Raw genomic sequence first — 20,392 nt, forward strand, 5'->3', positions numbered from 1 at the left:
GCAGTTGACACAGTGGAAGGAAGGGATGCTGTTCAGAGGGACCTCAATAGACTTGAAAGGTGGGCCTGGGTGAACCTGATGAGGTTCAACACAACAAAGTGCAGAGTTTTGCACTTGGGTCACAGGAATCCCAGGCATCCATGCAGACTGGAAGGAGTGGTCCTTGAGAGCAGCCCTGTGGAGAAGGACCTGGGGGTCTTGATAGATGAAAAACTGTGATTCTGTGAAATCGCTCTGAGAATGTGCAGTTTAAAATCCCCTTACCTTCCTTGCACATTTGCTGATTTTGTGGTAAGTTGCAAGAGAATGCCTTGGCTAAAATTCTGGTCCCATAGCAAACCAGAATATTGTTAGAGTCTTTCAGAGAAAGTTTGCTGGGATGTTGAGCGTTGGCAGAATAATTTTTCCAAGAAAGAGTTTTAAGGAAATGGTTAGACTGCTTTAGCTGAGGTGTTGAACCAAAACAAACAGAAGAGCCCAGCTTGAAGTACATTCTTGGCATTGAAAATTTCAGCCTAATGACATGACAGTAAGACCTTCCTTGCAGTTCTTTTTATCTGTGGGAATAATCAAGCTGTCTTAATCTAAAGATGCTCTTCCAGTCAGTATAAAAGAAACACGCCGTAAGGAATAGGACTTCATTTTCATTTATGGTCAAACAAAAAATGTGGGCTTCCTGGAGAAGCAAATCAGCATTCTATTCTCTCTCGTCAGCCTGCTGTCTGCCTATAAACCTTTTTATTGGTGATGCAGTACTGCTGCAGTGAATCAGGTGTAGGTATTTCTCGAGTTCCCTGGGCCCTGTGGTAGTTCGCTTTGAAGTCAGCCGCCGCACTATGAAAGATGCAGCCACCTTTAAGGAGGAGCTGATGCTGAGTCCTCAGAAGTTTGTGCAGACATTTACAACATGCTCAGGCCTTCGGAATACATATGACTGCTTCTGTATCTTAGAAAAAAAAATAATCCAAAAGCACTTACCGAAATGCTTTTTAGGGTATGTCAAGTCATAAACGCTAAGTGCTTGACAGAGTAACTCTGGCATCCCTGGAAGTGTGAGCGTGCCATAGCTGAGACTCAGTGTGTGCGTCCTATGCCTGGGCAGCTGCACTGAGCTGAAGTGTCTCTCTGCCTCTGAGTTGTTTGGATTAGAAGTGAGTGCCCTGTCAGCTCCTGTGCCTTATCATGTGAAGGGTAGCACATTTGCAGTGAAGGACTGGAGGGTGCAATACCTGAGAGCCACTTGAGCTACTTGTCTTTCTTTGTGCCAGCCCTGCTGAGGAGCCACATTTTGGGCAGCTGACACTAAGTGGCTGCTGTGCGGGGCAGTGTGTCTTCCTAAGCTTCCAGTTAGTACAGTACATTTGGATGCTTTCGTATATCCCAATTCAGTGTTCTTTTAATCTCCTCTCATACAAAATAATCTCTGGCAATGTAGGGTGTGTTTCTGTGCGAGAGAACTGTGCAAAAGACAGCTGAACTCCTGCTGGCCATTTGCATAAAAATCAAGATTAGTATTGCCACTTAAATAATTTTTACATGGAAATGACTGTGGTTAACATTGTCTGTGTTTAGCTTTTGTCTGTCCAAATTTATAAAGAGCCTGTGATGTCTCAAGATAACTTAGTCCTGAAGATGTCTCCATGGAAACAGAATCTTTGTTTTGTGAAATTTGCTATCTGCTCCCTGGGCTTGTTCCTCGCCACCTACAGTCAGATGGTGCTGCACTCTTGTACCCTCAGCATCCAGCGCAGGGAGTAGCTCATACTGACATTTTGTGATTGTAAATTAGGTAAAAAAGAATAGCAGCAAAATAAAAAGGATTTTCAGAGAAGAGAAATTCCATGTCTTCACAAGTATTAAAGATGAGGAACAAGAAGAACACAGAGAGTGAGACAAAGCGTGAAGCCTGCAGAAGAAAAATTGCTTCCATTAGAAATGCTTTAGGCTTTTTCCTGACTGCTTTATGGAGAAAAATCTGTACAAACAAGGACGAGTCTCTGCTCTTTTTCCCTTTCTGCCATGATAAGCTGTTGGTAGCTATGTGTCTGCTGACTTGGTGGTGAATTGTAATCTGTGATATAAAATCCTTGGAACTGCCAGTTGAAAACCAGGCCAGTTTGGTAATGTTGAGCAGTTTTTTCTGGTTTACTGCTGTTCTGTTGATTTTTATAGGAAGCAGTTGGTTTTCTACAGCTGTTCCTTAGGAAACAAAAAAAAGTTTTCATTAATTGGGATTGCTCTTAGTATTTACAAGAAAAAATGCCAAACTTATTAAAAAACAGAGCTCCATTCTCTGATCAAGCCTGAAGTGCAAGGTGTCTGACTTTCCTTCCTAATACTTGTGCCATCTTCCTTTCAAATAGAGAAGTGCATTCATTACTGATGTCGAATTTCCAAGAAAAAAAATCCTTTTCTAACGTGCTGTGTACATTTTTTGATCACTGCTCAATGTATTTTTAATGATTACTGTATTATACAGTGATAATTCAGTATATAGTCAAAATGTACAATTCCCGCCCTTACAACAAGAGAACAATTTATTTCTTTTCTGTTATTTGTTAATGCTGTATGTGAAATCGTTATCCTTGGCAGGATTAAAGGTTTTACTCTTCTTTGCTAAAATCTCTCGATTAACTTTGCCCACTGCACGCTGTTTCCCTTTGATTCAGGCCAGAGGCATTCATGTTGGAACATAAACGTTGCATAGCGGAGGGATGCTCTGCCAAGGCTTGGGTGTCTAGGAGGCCTTTCCCTCAAGCTTTAGTTGCAGTCTCCTGCTGTCTGCTAAACTCTTCCAGCAGATTGAAACAGCAGGTAGCGCTGGTTATGCTACATACTTAAGAGCGTTTTAAATTAGCACATTTTATTTACCATCGCGCTGCTTTCCTTGCTGGCTGTTTGGATAGGTTGAAAAGATGGAAGGTCATAGGCAACTTGCTGAATTCTCCTAGTGTCAGCCAGTGCCCATGGTGTGGGAGGTGATGGCACTGCCAGCGATGGAATGCTCTCTGAGCTGCTTTGTAGAATCCTAAACAAGCTCTACTTAGGTGCCCCAGTTTTTTTAATAGGTCTAAATCATTAATTAAACTGTTTCTTAGATCATAGAAGCTTTGCATGCACACATCATGGAAGCAGGTCCAAGAGCAGCATGAGTGACTCAGCTACCAGACATAGTGTCAAAGTGTAAACTGATCTTCAGGATTTGGGATTGTAAATAAACTGTCATATGCAACCGTACCTAAGGAACAGTCACCCCTTCTCCCCCTGTTGTTGGCAGGGCACTGGGGTGGGTAGGACGAAAGACAACAATTTTCCTATGACCCTGCAAAGCAGGGATTGTCTGTTTGGATAGAATGGATGTGTTTGACTAACTTGTGCAAGGAAGTCCAGAGTAGATGAAGGGCGTTAGGTTGCAGGATTTGCAGTTTTGCGGTTGTGATTCTTTTAAATACAGAGGACTAGGGAGGCTGGGGATGCTTAGGTTTGGTTACCCAGGTGACACTGGGATGTGTAGTAATTTTAATTGCTATAACTTCGGGAGTGGAAGGGACAAATCTGCTGATAAGATAGTATTCCTAACAAAAAAAAGATATTTGAATGAAAAATACATTGCCTGAGAAGCACAATTAACACGTGGTGTATTATTCAAATTGTTTTTTATTAAAAATGTAATAAGTTGCTGTCTTCTCCTCCTCTAGATTGTTTACTAAACGAAGAGAATTTCTCAGTGAGGTGCCCCAAGCACAAGGTAAGAATCGTCACCTGTATTAGACCTGTTTTTTTGCTGTCCTCTTGTATTTAAATCTGCTTTAGTAGTTTTATACCTGGATAACATCTGTAATCAGAGGTGCTTTTTTCTTCTGTGATGCGTGCTTGCAGTATATTCTGGGGGCACACATCAACTTAAGAAGAATACAGGGAGTTTAAAAAGATAAGTGAAGATTTTGCCGTGTCTGCTCAGTCATTCTTTAGATCCTTGATGACACTTTAGAACCAGCTTCTTTTCCTGTCTTCTGTGATAAAACTAAAACACTGCTCACTGCATCTGTTCAAGTGCTTCATTGAAACTGTGGTGGTTTATTTTTCTTGGATTTACTGAGGATGCAAGAAGGAAGAAATAATAGCTCATGGAAAGGTTTCAACAGCTTTGGGAAACATTTAGACTGCATCATGAACCATTGTTGTCTACGTGAAATACCTTGTCCTTGTGTATGGTTTAACCCAGCAGGTGGCTCAGCATCACATAGTCGTTTGCTCACTCTCCCCTTTCCCAGTGGGATGGGGAGAGAATAAAAACAAAAAAAACAAACAAAAAAACCCCAACGAAGTAGAATTCAAGAATTGAGATATACTGTTTCCTAAGGTAGAGAAAAGCAAAAGGAAAATTGTTATGACTACATATATATCTATTATATATCAAGTGATGTGCAAGCAGTTGCTCACCATCCCCTGACAATGCCCTGCTACCCCAGTGAGCTGAACTTCCTCCTCAGAACTCCTTCTGCTTGATGTCATCTGGTATGGAATATCCCTTTGGCCAGTTTTAGTCAGCTATCCTAATTCAGTTCCCTGCCAGCTCCCTTCACCTTCACTGTGAATAGCCTTGGCTTAGCAGGTAACTATAAGCATCCATGTGTTACCAGCATTGTTTTTGTCCTTGAACCAAAACACAGCATCGTACCAGACACTTGGAAGAAAAGAATTCTGTCCCAGCTGAAACCAAGACATCTAGTTAAGTGGTAGTTACTAGACTGAGTCCTTTGATACATGTTTGGCTGTTCTTTGGATCTTGGCTTTTCTAAAGACTCGTTTCCTGTTTTTGGTGATGGATTCAGCGTGATGCTTATGCCTAGAGTTTGGATATATTACTGAATGCAGACCAGTGGTACTGGACTTCTATTGCTCTGTGTGGAAAAGAGGAGACATAGCACATATTCTCTTGTACATGTGAACAATGTGATATAGGACTGGGAATATCCCTCCTCTCTCTTGTCCCCCAACTTCCCCCTATCCATAAGTGAGGTTGCAACTCTGGGACCCTGTGGGTATGCGTCCACTGGTTTTAAATGCTCAGGAGTCTCCAGAAAAATTGCTTCTCTTGTGGCCAGTTCGGTGCCATATAAATTGTATGAGAGCATGGATGGCCCATGCTGGAAAATAAATGATAATAAAGAACAATTCTGTTACTCTCATTTAGACTCCATTTAGTTCTTGTCTGCAGATCTCTTCTCTGCCTAGAATTAGACTGACATCTGGTGGTCTTTTGTCTTCACAGATTATCTTTAATCTGTCTTTTGTAAATATAAAAGAATTAGTCACATAGTACTTTCTAAATGTTTTACCACAGTATGATGTATTAGACAGATGTATTTAAAATGTGCTGGAAGATTCTGGGAGCAGTGAGTCTGTGATCCAGAACTGGCCTACTTTTCATCATATTAAAGAAACTAATGTACACTGTGCAGTTGTGGAGATGATGTTGAAAATTTACAGCACGTTTAAATTGATGTGTTAATGCTGCATGAGCCTGCAGGTCTCCCCAAACAAAAATTGAAAGGGTGAGCTCCCCTTACTGTGGAATGCAACAGCAGAAGTGCCATCTGCTGCCCAGCTTTGGATACCTGCCTGAAGAGAATGGGAAGATGATGTATTTGAAAACTGTTTTATTTTCAGTGCCTACTGCCTGAAGGGAAAGATAGTTTTGAAGTTTTTCATATCTGGCTTGGGTCACCAGTATTAGTACTTGCATTGGTGATGCTCAGATCATGAAAGGAAAAAACTACTTGGAGGAATCCAACTTCTGGAGATGACAGTGAAAAGGCACATTGATTTCTAAAGTAATCTTGGGGAGCAGGAGGGGGTAGACTGCTAAATATGATGATTAAGGTACTTCATGAAGCAATAAAAGTTGTGGATTTTGTTCAAAACTGTTCCACTTGCACACGTGCTGTGCTGCTTTCAGTACAGAAATTCAGCATCAGCAACCTTTGACACTGCACTTTATTGTCATTTGCTTAATAAATACACGAATCATTTGCAGTCAAGCAGGGATTTTTTTTTAATTTAATTTTTTTTTGCCTGCATGTGACTCAGCCCTTGCTCTGTGACTCACTGATAATTTCTGGCAGCATACAGTATTGCCCTGCTCCTTTTATTGTAGTAACTGGGAGGGGGGGTTCCAGCCAGTTGTAAGGTGGGGCCAGAAAGGCTGAAAACTACTGCTTTAGTGTGACTGGAAAACAAATTACATCAGTTTTTCTGCGAACTATGAACATGAGCAACTGAAAGGAAAAGACACCTCAGATTAGGCCATTTAAAACCAGGCTATTAGGTAGCAGCAGTTGAACATTAGTAGCTAATTAGTAGCTGTCTAATATCTCACTCCTCTGTTCTTTAGTTAATGGGTGGAAGAGCTAACTTCATAAATCCTCTGACACTCAATGAGTCCCCAGTATAGTGCTTCTTACCCTTTTTTTAGTCCATGCCTCACGTCAGTAAATACACCTCATCATAATAAGTGGCTCCCAGAGAGCAAAGGTGCTTCTTGCCTCATTAACTGCGCTTAACACTTCAGGCATAAGCAAGCTGTGTCCAGAGGGACCTGTCCTGCCTTTCCCTGTGTTCCCCAGTGGGCTTTCCCATTTCCTTCTGTCAGCATTGATGCTTCAACCATCCATGTCCTGAATGTGCTACTTTTGCAAAATAGCAGCTTTTATCACAGGGAAAACGCTGTCTGAAAGCTAATCATCTTCTGAAGGGTTCTGTTTCCACTCACAGAGCCAGCTCACTGTGTGCTGCATCGCAGTCAGTGCTGTTGGAACAGACCTGGTGAGGATGCGAAGGCAGAGAAAGGGAAGCACAGGAGATGAGATACCTCACCTTTTGGTGGCACTGTAGTCTTAGATTGTCTTAAGCTATCTGTGAGGCAATTTTAAGTAGTGTTGCTAAGTTCATTCTACCTTTCTGTGTTAAATTCTGTGTTTCTTAACCAGGCTTCCATGTCCCAAACTCTTTACTTTTGCAAATTTACCTGCTTTAGGGAAAACTCTGTCTGAAAATCTGTGTCTGGTTTCAATACTGACTTCTCTTTCTCTCTCTCACTTTCTGTATGTTCACTTTCCCTACCCCTGTCTTCCTTTTCTCCCTTGTTTTCTTTTTCCTCCTCCTTTTGGCTTGCTGGTTTGTCAGCCCCTCCTTCCTTGCTCTCTTCCCTCCTTGCAGAACAAGATGGTGAAAGGCAGCCTCAGCACAGAGCAGTCGGAGCGGGGGTGAGGGGGGAAGTGTACTCCTGGGAATGGAAATAAAAGCAAGCACAGGTGAGTTGGGGAGAGCTTCCAGTTTCCACCTGCTTTCTCCTGTGGCTCCTTTACCTGCAGTGCTCTTCCCCACTTCTGAGAGATAACACGGTGATCTCATGTACGTGCAGCAAATCTGTAATTACTAACTTTGGTTTTCTTTTCTTCCTGCTACAGTCTGTTCAGGCTAGTCGCTTCGGGTTTTTTTACACAGCAGTTCCTTCTGTGTTGTGGTGAGAGACAAAGCTTGTTGCAGCTGCCCTATTGCTCTCCCAGCTAAGCCAGTGGCAAAAATCTCCTTTAATATCACGCCCTTAGCAATCTGAAGGCTTTCTCCTTAAGTGACTGATAGTTAATAAGTTTCTGGTTTAGTTTTGTTTTTGCTTTTTTTCCAAGTTCATCGTTGTCTTAAATTTTGTGAGAAAGAATTAACGATACCAGTGAGTTCAAGATTACTACAATCTTGATTTACCTATTTTCCAGAAATGTTAAATATAGGGATAAGTGCATTGATCTTATCAGGAGTGCATTCTATTTTCAGGATAGTATTTTTCTTTATTTTGCAAATAATTGTGGGTGAGAGAAGGTGGAGTTGTATCCTCAGGTGACCACAAATTCAGCTTCCTAATGTTTCTTCCAGTTCCTTACAGCTCTACCCTCTGTATCCAAGGTAGCTGTAGTGGTGTTTGGTCAGCGTAAGCCAGAACGGCTATGGGAGGCAGCAGCTCTGCTCTTATGCCCCAGCTCCCCAGCTGCTCTTCCCTCCCACTTCCCTCTTTATCTAGCCCATGGGTGTCCAACGTTTTGGCTTGCCTGGACAGCACTGAGTGAATAGGAGTTGTCTTGGGCTGCATATACGTAAGTTGGTCTGAAAGTAATGTTTCCTGTTTATCTCCATGGAAAATACAAGAGATAAAAAGAGCACAGCAGCTGTTTGATAGAGCAAATTCTCAGCTACAAAACACTATTTTTCAACATAGTCATCATCGTTTTTCCAGTGATGAACAAGAGCCTACATGCCGTGCTCATCAAAACCTGCTGCAGCAGAGGTGACCACTGCTGAAACACCACCCATTGCCCCATAAACATTCAGCAAATATCAGTGAATGTCAGTGTAACTTTTTCCTCATGGAGGAATTCAGTGATTCACCTTTGCTCCATATACACTTCCACATCAGACACCAATTTGTCAGACTGCCCCTCTGCTGCCCTCTGTCACACAGCAACAAAACCTAAGGGAATATTGGTGGGAGGGTTCACCTTCTACTGCCATACCATTAACATCTGCCTCTGACATTGTGGGTCAATATAATAAAACAGGAGGCATTACTTTCAGAGCAGCCCTCATAAAATATAAGTTACAAAACAATTTTTAATATTTTTCTTAAAACAGTTTTAAAAAGAGAGGAACAAAAACATAAAACTAATGGGATATGTGACTTCATGAAATGAATGCATCACCCTGGTTCAATGGCAGTGATTGCAATTCATAGCAAGGTCTCAAGGTATTCATCAGAGATTTTTTGAAGATATTTTACACTTCCTCTAGTTCATCCTTGACAGTAGTTGTTCAAAATGTGTACTGCCAAGAAGTGATGACATGAATACGGTGTGATTGTGAAGCGAAGGATATTTCTTTCTGGTAAGAAAGGGATTATGAAAGTCTGGTAAAAAGACACAATCAGATTCTAGATTTGAATATCTGATTGCAACTGTATACATTCTGTTTGAAAATTTGCAGGTAATGAATTTAGATCAACTCAAAATAATGTTGCAAACATAAATGGATTCTTTTTTTGCAATCTTGAAACCTGTTTTCAAATTCCTATATCAAAACGAAAAGCTCAGCTATGTATTCTTTGCTGTTTGGAGCCCAGTGTTCAGCCAGTGTATCAAAATGCATACTGGTACTTGCCGTCACTTGAGCCAACACTGCACAGCACTACCCTCCCAGTGCCCTGCTTTTGGTTGACACAGCCTTAATAACATACAGTTTGGTTGCTGCAGAGCAATGGGTATATGCCTGGGGCCACTCTACAGGCAAGAGTTGCCGCCTTTATAGCGCGGGGCAAGAGGTGGCTACATGCAGCCCACTGGCCATGAGTTGGTTGGACATGCTTGCTCTCACCCAAGTCTTCAGGAGGCCATGTGTGAACTTGGTCAGATATTTGATGTCTGAAAATTGTGTTTTGCCATATTAGTGTATCAGTTGGATCATTTTCTTAATCTGATTTGCTGTATGTCTGGAGTGAGACGGGAGTAGCACAGAGGTGGGAATTAGAGCGGATATGATGAGGATGGGATTTCTTATTTCCATCAAGTACATTGCCATGTGGTGGCAACAGGGAGGTCTAAATGAAATAAGTGATTTCAAATTAGTTCCTCTTGGCACATTTTCCCATAAACTCTAGTCCCAAAAAGTCTTCTGACTCCATTTCAGTGCTCAGGTGCATTTCTTGCTTAGCTGGCCATTTCTCTGTCTTTTTGTTGCAGCACTGCAGGTGTAGCTGCTGTTTCATGTCTGCTGTCTGATCTGATTTTAACAATCCCTTTCCCTCACCACCATTTTACTGCTTCCCAAGCACCTTTGTCACTTCATAATCTTACTTGTTTCTCCAATTAAATAACTGGAAAGAGCTTCTAATGTTGTTTTCTGTGAAAGATGAAGGGTTAACTAGAGAATTCTGGTTCCTCAGTGTAGTAGCAGAGGACAGAAATTGCCTTCTCAGTGATGATTTTTTAAGGTAGTTTTTTGAGAAGCTAATGAATATTAATGTGTTGCAGAGACCTTTGTGCAGCTTTGTTTACTACATCATTTTCCTTTATTCGTTTTTTTTTTTGTAGATCATAGGAATGTATTGGCTTAAGACCTTGCAAGCTGTGGAATCTCAGCACCATGTTCACTGCGTGTTTTAGGCATTTCTCTAAGGCATCATTTCCTCCCAGTTCCACTTTGGCCTCAAGTAGTTCTTACCTGAAGGTCTTGTTTAGCCTCTTCCTTTGGGGGCTGAGAATGTCTTAGAGATTCATTTATCCAGCCTGACCTTGTATCCCAAAGCAAAAACCATGCAAATCCAAAAGATACAGTTCTTAAAAAAAGGTTTGCTGTATTATGATGGCATTTAACAAAGTTTAGAGGAGCACTCCTGGTAGAAGAGCAGCTGCCATTCCACTGACCTTGGTGTGGAGATAAAAGGGGCAGTCAGCTGTTAGATTGTTGGGCTACTTTGTCTTGGTTCACTCCTAGGCCCAGCAAGTTAGGAAAAATCGTGCATATTGGATTACATCCAGGCAAGTCAGTGTATTCTTTCTCCCTGAGCCAGTTGCCTCTAGAACATTTGGATCACATCCAGATCTGGAGAGTGACTGTTGGAGAGAGTCTGGTGTTCTGGAACCTGTCCAGGAATGGGGAAGGGCTCTGTGTGGTGAGCCTGATTTCTCCCTGAGCCAGTGCCTAATGCTCTGGATTGATTCCAGGCATGGGCAAGCAGCACTTGTATGGCAGCCAGAGACAACACTGTGGCCTTGACACTCCTTCATTGCAGACTCACAGTTGCACAGTAATGAACTCCACAAAGGTCAGCTCCCTGAACCTCCCTCCTTTCCTCCTGAGTTCCAACTCCATGGCTTGCCTGTCTGGTTTTCATATACACTTGCTTGACCTTCTCCAGTTTATGAGGGGGTGTTATCGCCAAGAGGTAGGCTTGCTGGGTTATAATCTAATTGGTATACTGATAATCAGAAGGGCATTGATTTCTGCATCACATTTGAGCTCGTGGAGTAATTGCCAGCTATACATAAACATGGATGTTACTTTACTCACAAGCATACCTCTGATCCTATTAGCTGCTTTTTGTATGTGTCACTTACATTGTCAGTTTTTTTTTTTTTACCCAGAGCTCACTGACTGGTAAGGAGGGATTTACACAAGCTACATCAAAGTGTTAACCTTTCTAAATAAATCAGCTGCTGCTGGGCCTCACTTGTGCTATGGAAGAAGGGAAAAAAGGAATTTATTATTTCAAGCTTTGCTTTCTCGACAGTACATGTTAAGAATTAGAACTGTGGCTTAGTGAAATTAAATTTTAATTTTATCTGTAGTTCTTCTTTTGAACTACACCTCTACCAACTGACTGAACTCCTGGAGTTCATTCTCTCAGCTCAGAATTTCAGGACAGGGAGAGTGAGCATGCCAAATGCTTGGACATTCCCATGCATGTATTGAAAGAAGACATGAGCATCATTTGTCCATGAACTTTTGCCACCACAACCTTGCCATTAGAACAGCTACTAACTAACTAACTAACTAACATAATATCACTTTACCTGCAGTTAGCTTAACTGTAACTCTGCCTTTTGCTGATGAAATCCAGCTGTGTCAACAGCTTGATTCCTGTGGCTGGATCATGTGGCGTTGATACCAATTTCATTATCTGAGTCATTTTCACTGACAACTGTGTGATGGCAGTATGGTGACCTGTATGAAAATATTTGGGTCCAAATCCTAAGGGACGGTGCGGTGTCCCAAAGTTATCATTATATTTGATCATGCTTAGCCACTTTGCAGTTTTCAGAGTCAGGATGAGGACTGAGCATGAGGTGAGCAAGCTCCTTTCCCACTGCTGGAAGTTTGAGAGTGCTGAATTGGGTGTGGGTAGCTGTGCCCTTGTGGACTCCTCTCTAGCTGGGCTCTGTCATGTTGTTTAACTGATGCTTGTTGTTACTTGGATTTGCTTTTATGAACTACTTATCATTGTACTTGCATCTGATTTTAGTCCACAAACCCAGAGCTCTGGGTGCTGCTGCTGTGGTAGGCTGCTGAATATGTTCCCCAGAATGTGAGGGGAGCGTTGGCAGACCAAGGCAATGGAACCTTCCTGTATATTACTGGTTTCACTTTGTTTTTCAGGTTAGGCTGTTGAGATAAAAAGCGGTGGACATTCGTGACTGAATGAAATCTCTCCCACTGTGCAGCCATCCCCCCTCTCGATGTGCCTGCCAATGCCAGCACTTCCTTCATCAATTCTTACATCACACTCAAGACTGATGACATCACAGAATCTGACCAAGGAGTCTGAACCAGCTGTTTCCATGGACACAGTCTCCATAGTGACAGTGGGAAGGGGAGGGGAAAAAGGAAACAGGTGGGGGGAACTAAAGAGGGAGGGATAAATATATATATATATAAAGATCTATTTTTTAGTCTTGAAAGACTTTGTTTTAAATGAAAGGTGCGCTATCCCTTTTGATGCTTTTGATTAAAATTAACAAAAACCCAGATAAATTTAAAAAACAAATTTGTAGCTAAAGTAAATACTAAATCCAAAATCAAGCAAGGCTTATGGAGCCTAACATTTGGCAAGAAAGAACAGTGGTATTGGGAGCAGTCTGGACTGGGTTTGTCTCCCTTCCTCTTGCCTTCTTTCTTTCTCACAACATCCAAGGAAGTCCAATTATAAAGGAAAACAAAATCACAGGATAATTGTTTGTGGGGTATAGGAGGAAGATTTGAATGGATGCAGATGGTGGGGCATTTTTACTTTGTGTGTGTGGGATAGGGAGGTCATAGTTTTAAGAAACACTGTGTTGATAGTGGGAGCTTGATAAACATCTGAAGACCCTTAGGTCATGTGGCTCACAAAGTAAGAGGAAACTGCTGTTTGCTTAGATCATGCACACAAGTCTACACCTCCTACATGTGGAAACTACCAGTTGGAGAAAGGAGCAGCTGCCCTCTGCAGCACGCAACCCAGGTCGTAGCCAGGACTGCCTTTGGCACTGGAGGCAGCGGGGAAGTGTGCTTTACCTGCCAGACTGGGGAGCTGGGAAGGATGTCTGAATGCTGGTGGAACCAGTGTGTTTTCAGAGTGGTCAGAAAATCCACTTAGCCCTTTTTTGTCTTATGTTTTGCTTTTCCAGAAGAAGGAAGAAGGAATGTCAGTGTAACAGGCTACACTATATGGTTATTTGTTGTGGGTTTCTTTGTAAATTGTGTGACTGTAAACATTTGGGTTTAAGAAACATAAAAAAAAAAAAGAAAAAAAACCCACAGTTTTTTTCTTATTAAGGCCTTAAGAAAGGGGTTAGTGCATCTTTCAGGGGTCACTCTGCCATGGGAATAAAATAGCTGTTTCACAAACAGTTTTATATAAAAAAGCTTAAAAAAACACACAAAAAAAACTAATAAACTTCATTTTAACCTTATCTCCTTTTGTTTTGTGCGAACTTGATTTGTTTAAAAGGACAGAGACACTACTATCTGCTGCTTTTTGGTTTCTTTGCCTTCATCAGTTCTGCCTTCAGCGATGACCTTCTGAACTGGCCCAGCAAGAGGAAGACCGCAAATGCTTTTTAAAATAAAAACTTAGAATTTGTTTGATGCTCCAAGATGACAAGCCAATGACTGGATAAATTTTGTGTTTGCGTGAGATGGTATTTTACCGGTTCACTGACTTCTTTCACTCATAGGATGGTGGCATATCCTAGTGATAACAGTGTGGTGTTTACTGGGAAGTCACTATAGATAGGGATCTAACCAGCATGATTTGGATAAAAAAAAAATGGGGTTGATATTGTGAGGAGGGAAGAATTATTTTAAAAAGTTATGTACTGGATGCTTGCTCAGCTATTTGCATTTTGGAGTATTCAGCACATAAAAAATAGTATCTATGATAGCTCATATTAAGATATCTATTTTAACTCTATTTTTAAAAGATCGATTTAAAGATTTGGGAGATCATTTGGCAGTTATTTATTTCTAGAAGTTGCTACTTTCGCTGATAAGAATTTGGAAAGCAAGGGCAGTCTTCTGCTTACTCCTTTCCCAGTAGCAGCTACTGACGTTAGTATGTCCTTCTACATTAAGAAATAGACCTGTTGTGATAAATGTCACTAATGTGTCCTGAACTGGTGCTGAAAATATTTAACTGCTGGTGTAGTCAGAAAAATCATTTTTAGCATAGTTAATGTGATTGAGTAAATGACTTCTTTTCAACTGAATAAAAAATTTTTTTTTTTCCTAGTGTCTGTTCTATTCTACCTGTTTTGAAAAACAAACCAAAATACATAAATGGAGTTATTTCATTGATCTGTGTTAGTGAGGAATCAGCTTTGTGGTACTACATCAGCAGCAGGAGAGTGTGGTAAAACTGGTGGAACTTATGCTTTTGGCTCTTCGAGGTGGTGTTACAGCAGAGAAGGGTTTTTGGGTCGGTGAGAGCCAGGAGTCTTGGAGGGTTTTCTTATTGCTCCTCTTGGTAGTAGCTCCTTGTGCACCATGAATGAAGAGCAGCAGAAGTCATATACAGCAAAAGAACAAATGGTACCACACTGGACTTCAATTGGGAAATATTTTGAACCCATCTCATTAGCTTCCACACGGCTCTTTGGCAGTACTGCTGTCAGAAGTAAGGGCTATGTTCCCCCAACAGAGGCTCTACAAGTCGACCATCTGCACGGCAGTTGGAGCCTTTACAGGAACCAGAGCTGCAACGATTCTCTAAAACCAAGCTGGAAGGAATCTAAAATAATGTTTAATGCCTTCTTGGGAGGACTTGGATATGATCCAGAGTAGTCATAAAATCCACTTGGAAATAAAAATCTCTTGGATCAGAAGCTATAAAGTGCCTAAGTGGATTCTCAAAGCCATGTACAAAATGTTTATGAGCTCTATCCTGCTAAAGCGATGAGAGCCTGATGCCATGGATATGTCAGAGTTGAAAGAAAGGGAGAAAGATTTGGAAATCTTGGCTAATTTAGAATTTGTGAAGCAGGAATGACCTGCAGCAGAACTGTAAAATGTGGAGACTGTATCAAGAAAATCGGCAACCTGCAAACAGTTTGGGAATTACCTGCTTGGATGAGGAAATGAACTAGTGGGAGTTTGGATAAAGCAGCTTGTTTTCCAGATGTTTCTCCAAGTGATCTCTAAAATGAGAAAAACTAACACCAGCTTAGCAGGAAATATAGGTGATGGTTCAACAGCATTTCTAAAGTGAGTAGTTGCTGTTTAAAAATGAACATTTTGACAGCTAACTGGAGTAAACCAACACTGCTGAACATGGTCAAAGAAAAGGATGTGGGATTTTTGGTGGTTTTTTTTTTCCTAAAAGGATGTGCAACAGATGAAGTATGCAAAGGATGTCTATAAATATGAGCTGATGAGGGTTCAGCTGGAGGCCAGGAGGATGAAATTCCTGCAGGGATTGATGGTCGATCTGGGATACATACAGCATGCATATTGTGAAACCAGGAGCTGCTGATTTATTCATCGTGGACTTTTATAGCAAATGACGTCTACACTTGGAAATCCAGGGGACGGACTAATGTGGAGTTCATAATGAGATTGTGCACCGCAGGAGGAAGACTGCAGAAGGTGATGGTCATCTCTGCTCAGCAGAGTACAACATAGTACAATGACTGGGGATTTTATCTGGGTTTGTGATGCTCTTGAACCTTTGGAATAGGAACACACTGGTGATGTGTAATGGTATTGAGATAAAAAAAACCTCAAGGGCCAAAGAATACATGTAGTTCATGGTGTCTAACTAACACCGAGCTCAAGAGCAGCACTTTCAGTGGGATGTGAGAGGGTGGGGAAGAGAGCTGTGAAGGTAATGGGCAACTACGTTACAGCCCTGGTATTATGACTGTTTAATACACTGTACAATCTGTAATCATAGAATCATTAAGTCAGGAAATGACCATGCCCCACTAGATGTACATAATTACATGTACATAACTAATGTGCATAACTGTAGAGACAGCAGGGGAAAACATTCTGGGACAGTCTGGTTAATAACTTACCAGTAAGTGCATATGGTATCCTGAGTGCAGTGGTTGTCTTGGGCACAGTGGAAGTACTTGCTTAGCGGGGCACAGGGGTCGTTTGTCTGACTTTCGTGCCAGCTTACCAGACTGGACAGAAAAGCAAACCTCCATCTAAAAGTATAGAAAGCTGAATTGCAGATACCAGACCTTAAGAATTGGAACAGGCTGGCTGCGTAGTTGAGGATAAATGGATCAATTATAATTGGTCTGAATTTTATTATTATTTTTTTAACAATTAAAAGTCTTGTGAAAAAAGCAGGTGTACAAGTAATCCAGGTTTAGTTACAGGTCTAGAAAATATCAGGGTATGGTTAATTCTTTGAAGTTCTGCTGAAGTTCCTGTGAGAAGCTGAAAGTGTTACAATCTGAGGATTGGGTTAGAATTCTCTATATTGTGAAACAAGGTGAAATTCTTATTGGGCTGCGGTAACGAACTTGTAAGGAACATCTTGGTTTGGTTTTGTTAGAGAGCTACTACAGCGTACTGTGAACAAGGTAATTCAGCCAGTTAAGCAAAAGGCAGAAGTAACTCCTGGAATGTTGCAGGAGATCAGCAGCTCATAAGCACTTTCTGTGCCAGTTTGACTGATACACATCACTGAAGAATCGTTTCCATAGTGATAAGGTTCTACTGATAGTCTAAAGATCAGTGAAACAGTTGTAGACAATGCAGTTGTACACAAATGTTTATTTATTTCTCTGCCTGTACATTTGGTCATATGCAAAAGTTTCACTTCGCTGTCCTACTGAAAAGTTACCAGGTGGCTACTTAGTCTTTTTGTGGGATTTCATTTCTTAAGTGGGACCAATATGCCAGTTAGCACTTCCACTGAAAGGGGCCTGAATTGAAGGGAAGCATTGCTTGTCTGCTCATGAGGCCATGTTCAGAGCTGAGATTGCTTCCCTTTCTTCCTTGATCTGGAGAAGTTTCTTGTAATTCATTGCTTAATTCAGTTTCACTGCTGTGGTTTCAAGATTTTGGCCTTCAGAAATGCTAATGCTGCTCCACAGCCATAGAGAAAGTTAACAAGAGAAAAGTACTCTTCAGCCCATAGCAAACCTCCTGTGATGGAAATCTTTCACTTTAGCTGGGGGATCAGAACTCTAAACTGGTGACATACTCAATCTGCTTGACAAAACCCATGTACACTTACTCCTGTACTGTACACGAATATATCCAGTGTATCTGCCAGTGCTGCATGCAGTCCATTACTGGCTTTTGGCTTGTAACTATATCTGCTAATAACCAAGCCTCGAGATCGCAGGGCATGGGGATCTGTGCTCCCCATCATATCATGACAGTGGTTTCCTGCATTTTATTGAAATGACTTCAGTCTCACATCTTTCAGTGAGGAGCAGCAAAAATGTCCAAGACATCTGAAAGGGAACTGGGAGCCATTATGCTAGAGAGAAGTACAGTGTTATACACGTATGTCTGCACTACATGGCAGCAAGAATCCCCTGGGCTGACAGTAATTTATCAAAGAAGTGTCACCACATTGAGTGGTTTTATTAAAAAAGGATAAGCCCTTATGTACACTTTATAACATTCATCATAGGGAAACAGAATTGGATTTCCATCTAAACTCCTGCACCAGGAATATATTGCTGTCTCTAGAGTGGTGACATCACTGGATTCTTACAGACAATAGGTTATTTTGAGGATGTTTTGGGGGACCCATTGGCATTACCATGAATAGTTATTATATTAAGCTGACTCTGGGTCATATGACTGTCCTTCCATTTGTAGTCAGCAAGAAGAAACACAGGAAAGCAGACTAAATCTGTTTTTCAAGTGTTGTATGAGGAAACTAGGAATGGCAAGTGGAAATGGGTCTAAAAATGAGTGAAGACTGTGTACAAGCAGAAAAGAAACTACAATTTAATGTAACCCTTCTTTGTGTAATGTCTTGGCTGCAGGAAGCTGAGGTAAGGAGGTGGCTGTATGAAATGGGTGTTAGAGTCTGGCTGCTCAGCGGGTGTCTTATTTTGCTAAAACTTCTATGGAGAAACTGCCAAATGTACAGGTGATAAATGGCAAAACCGTAACCAACCATTTGGAAAAGAATCCAGAGAGCTGCACTCTGCAGGAAAATAAGTACGGCTGATGGAGGCATGTCCAGTAACCAGGAGCAGAGGGCAAACTGAATGAATCCATTTTGCATACTCAAACCTGTTTGCCAGGGCTGTATACAGTTCTCCTCCAATTGTGCAACATTCGTGGCTTCATTGGATAAGAAGACACACTGGGAGAGGAACCAGCTCCCACAGTTGTGAGACTGCAGCTGCAGTCTTGAAAAGGGCACTGATGGCTGCTGTCACTATGGCCTACTGCTGCTGCTACAGAACTCACTTTTACTGAAAGCAAGAGCAGTGTGTTGTCACAAAAAGACTTGAAAAAGGTGCTGCTACAGTAGATAAATAAGCATTCCTTATGACAAGTATGAAAGACTGGTTTAGAAACATCAAGTTTGTGGTTTGATGCTTCAGAGGAAGATGCATCTTTTGTGCACAGTTGCTGCAGTCTAGATGAACAAACTATAAAGGGAAATGGCTAAAAATAATCCCAATCCTGAGTGATCCGCAGCAATGACTATAGCCTTTTGGTTAATGGAAAGGCTTCTGCTTCACAAGCGTCCATCTGCAGCACAGCCTGTTTGCTTATGTTGATGGGGCCTAACACTGTGGGATGGGTGCCACCTGCATGAGGGCCACAATCCCGCTCACAGTGACAGGGAGGTGAGGCCCCTGTTTCCACAGGATCTGATGGTGAGGAAGAGTCATGGAGAAATAACAGGTCAGTAGAAGAAATCCTGGGAAGTTTCTGTGGGGCTGAGGAGGCTGAGAGCACTGGAGGGCATGTGGAGACCTGGGCTCCTGCTGGCTGCCTCTGGGGTTTGAAGGTCCATCTGTTAATTCTGGGAGAAGTGCTCACATAGGCACTGTGCCAACTTCATTCGGTGCTGTTTGTTTTACCACACAACAGGTCCCAAATAAATTCTTTAATGTGAATCAGTTCATTTCCCATCCAAATGGTAGTTTTGAACAGAAGATGAATTTTGCTTTTCTTAAAAAGGCACTGCTGTCTGGGTTATCCCAGTTTGTTTGTCCCTCTCAGAGCACAGATATGTAATCTTGCTCTTATGAAACCAGTTGATAGCAACCCATAATCAGTGCAGAAAAGGAAGACTGCTTCCACATCTGCTGAGGTCAAGGTCTGTGCTGAGCTGTGCAATGGGGCACTGAGGTAGGCACAGGAAAACCAAAGGAATGTGTGCCTCTGTGGGGCAACTGAATCCATGTGCTATTCCTGTGAAAAGTGTTAGGTTTCTAGAGCTTCATATAAGCTTATTAAAAGGGCTGATTGTGCTGGGGGAACACCCAAAGTCTGTGCAATCTCTAAATACCAATTCTGGAGAAAGAGATTTGCCCCTTAATTCTTTTCAGCATTTATTGGAGTTGCTTGGGATCTGAGAGTAGCTGATCAAAACCAAGAGCAAACAAAAACTATTCCTAAACTGCAGTCAAGTGCTTAATGAAGTGCCTGGGAGAATTCTCTTTTATAGTCCTTCAGGATGCAAAGCAAAAGAGCAGTTGGGCTGGTTTGAACAGCATCTTCATCTAGCGATTTGCAACAGCTCTCTAACCTTCCTCTTTCTTCACTAAGTGCATCAAGGAAATACAGCTTCATTTTTTAAGAATACATGAACTCGCAATGTGTAAGCTTATATCTCCATCTGTAAGTATATCGGCATAGGTGTTCAACAGTTGGGGAAAAATGAGTAATGTTTGTGCTCACTGACCAGCCTGTGCGGATGGTAAGAGTCTATTCATGTGGGTTAAAATGCAACTCAGCCTGCTGTGAGCACAGAAGACACGTGGACGACTTGAAGGCTACCATTCAAGGTTTCCCACAAGGCATTGTGCCTCTGCACAAGGAAACAGCCAGCAATCATGCAAGAAAAAACTCTTCCTTGCAGTCAGAAGTCTCTATCTTCAACCTACAACATCCTGAGCACCAGGCCTTGAAATAAGCTTTGAGTAGCTCAGCATAAGGCGCCATAAAGAGGAGAGAAGCAACCAGCTCTTATATTTCCCTTTGTTTTCCCTGCTGCACTGACAGTAACTGTTGGGATTTGAGTAGTACCTCCGCCTTCATGGGTCATGCTGCTGTAATTGTCAGAGAACACAAGTATTCCTGAGAATTTGGAAAATCCCAGGAGACCGTGACTCAAAAAGCTTCGAAGAGTTCCCAGAAGGTGTAAGCA

General features: G+C 41.7%; 1 protein-coding gene across 10 annotated transcripts in view; it reads left to right on the forward strand.

The window, feature by feature from the left end:
- Positions 1 to 13,499, forward strand: part of TCF20 (transcription factor 20) — a 115,561-nt gene extending 102,062 nt beyond the window's left edge. For 8 of the 10 annotated variants that reach the window (XM_031600296.2, XM_031600297.2, XM_090141403.1 and 5 more), the window contains 3 exons: positions 3,699 to 3,748; positions 7,189 to 7,316; positions 12,205 to 13,499. In XM_031600296.2, the coding sequence (XP_031456156.2) occupies positions 3,699 to 3,748; positions 7,189 to 7,272 (134 nt within the window). In that variant the 3' untranslated portion in view covers positions 7,273 to 7,316; positions 12,205 to 13,499. The remainder of the gene's footprint in view (positions 1 to 3,698; positions 3,749 to 7,188; positions 7,317 to 12,204) is intronic. The other 2 variants (XM_031600293.2, XM_090141381.1) reach the window with 2 other exon arrangements.
- Positions 13,500 to 20,392: the final 6,893 nt, after the last annotated feature.

Source organism: Phasianus colchicus, chromosome 1 (genome assembly GCF_987193195.1).
Source record: "Phasianus colchicus chromosome 1, bPhaCol1.hap1.1, whole genome shotgun sequence".
Classification (NCBI taxonomy): domain Eukaryota; kingdom Metazoa; phylum Chordata; class Aves; order Galliformes; family Phasianidae; genus Phasianus; species Phasianus colchicus.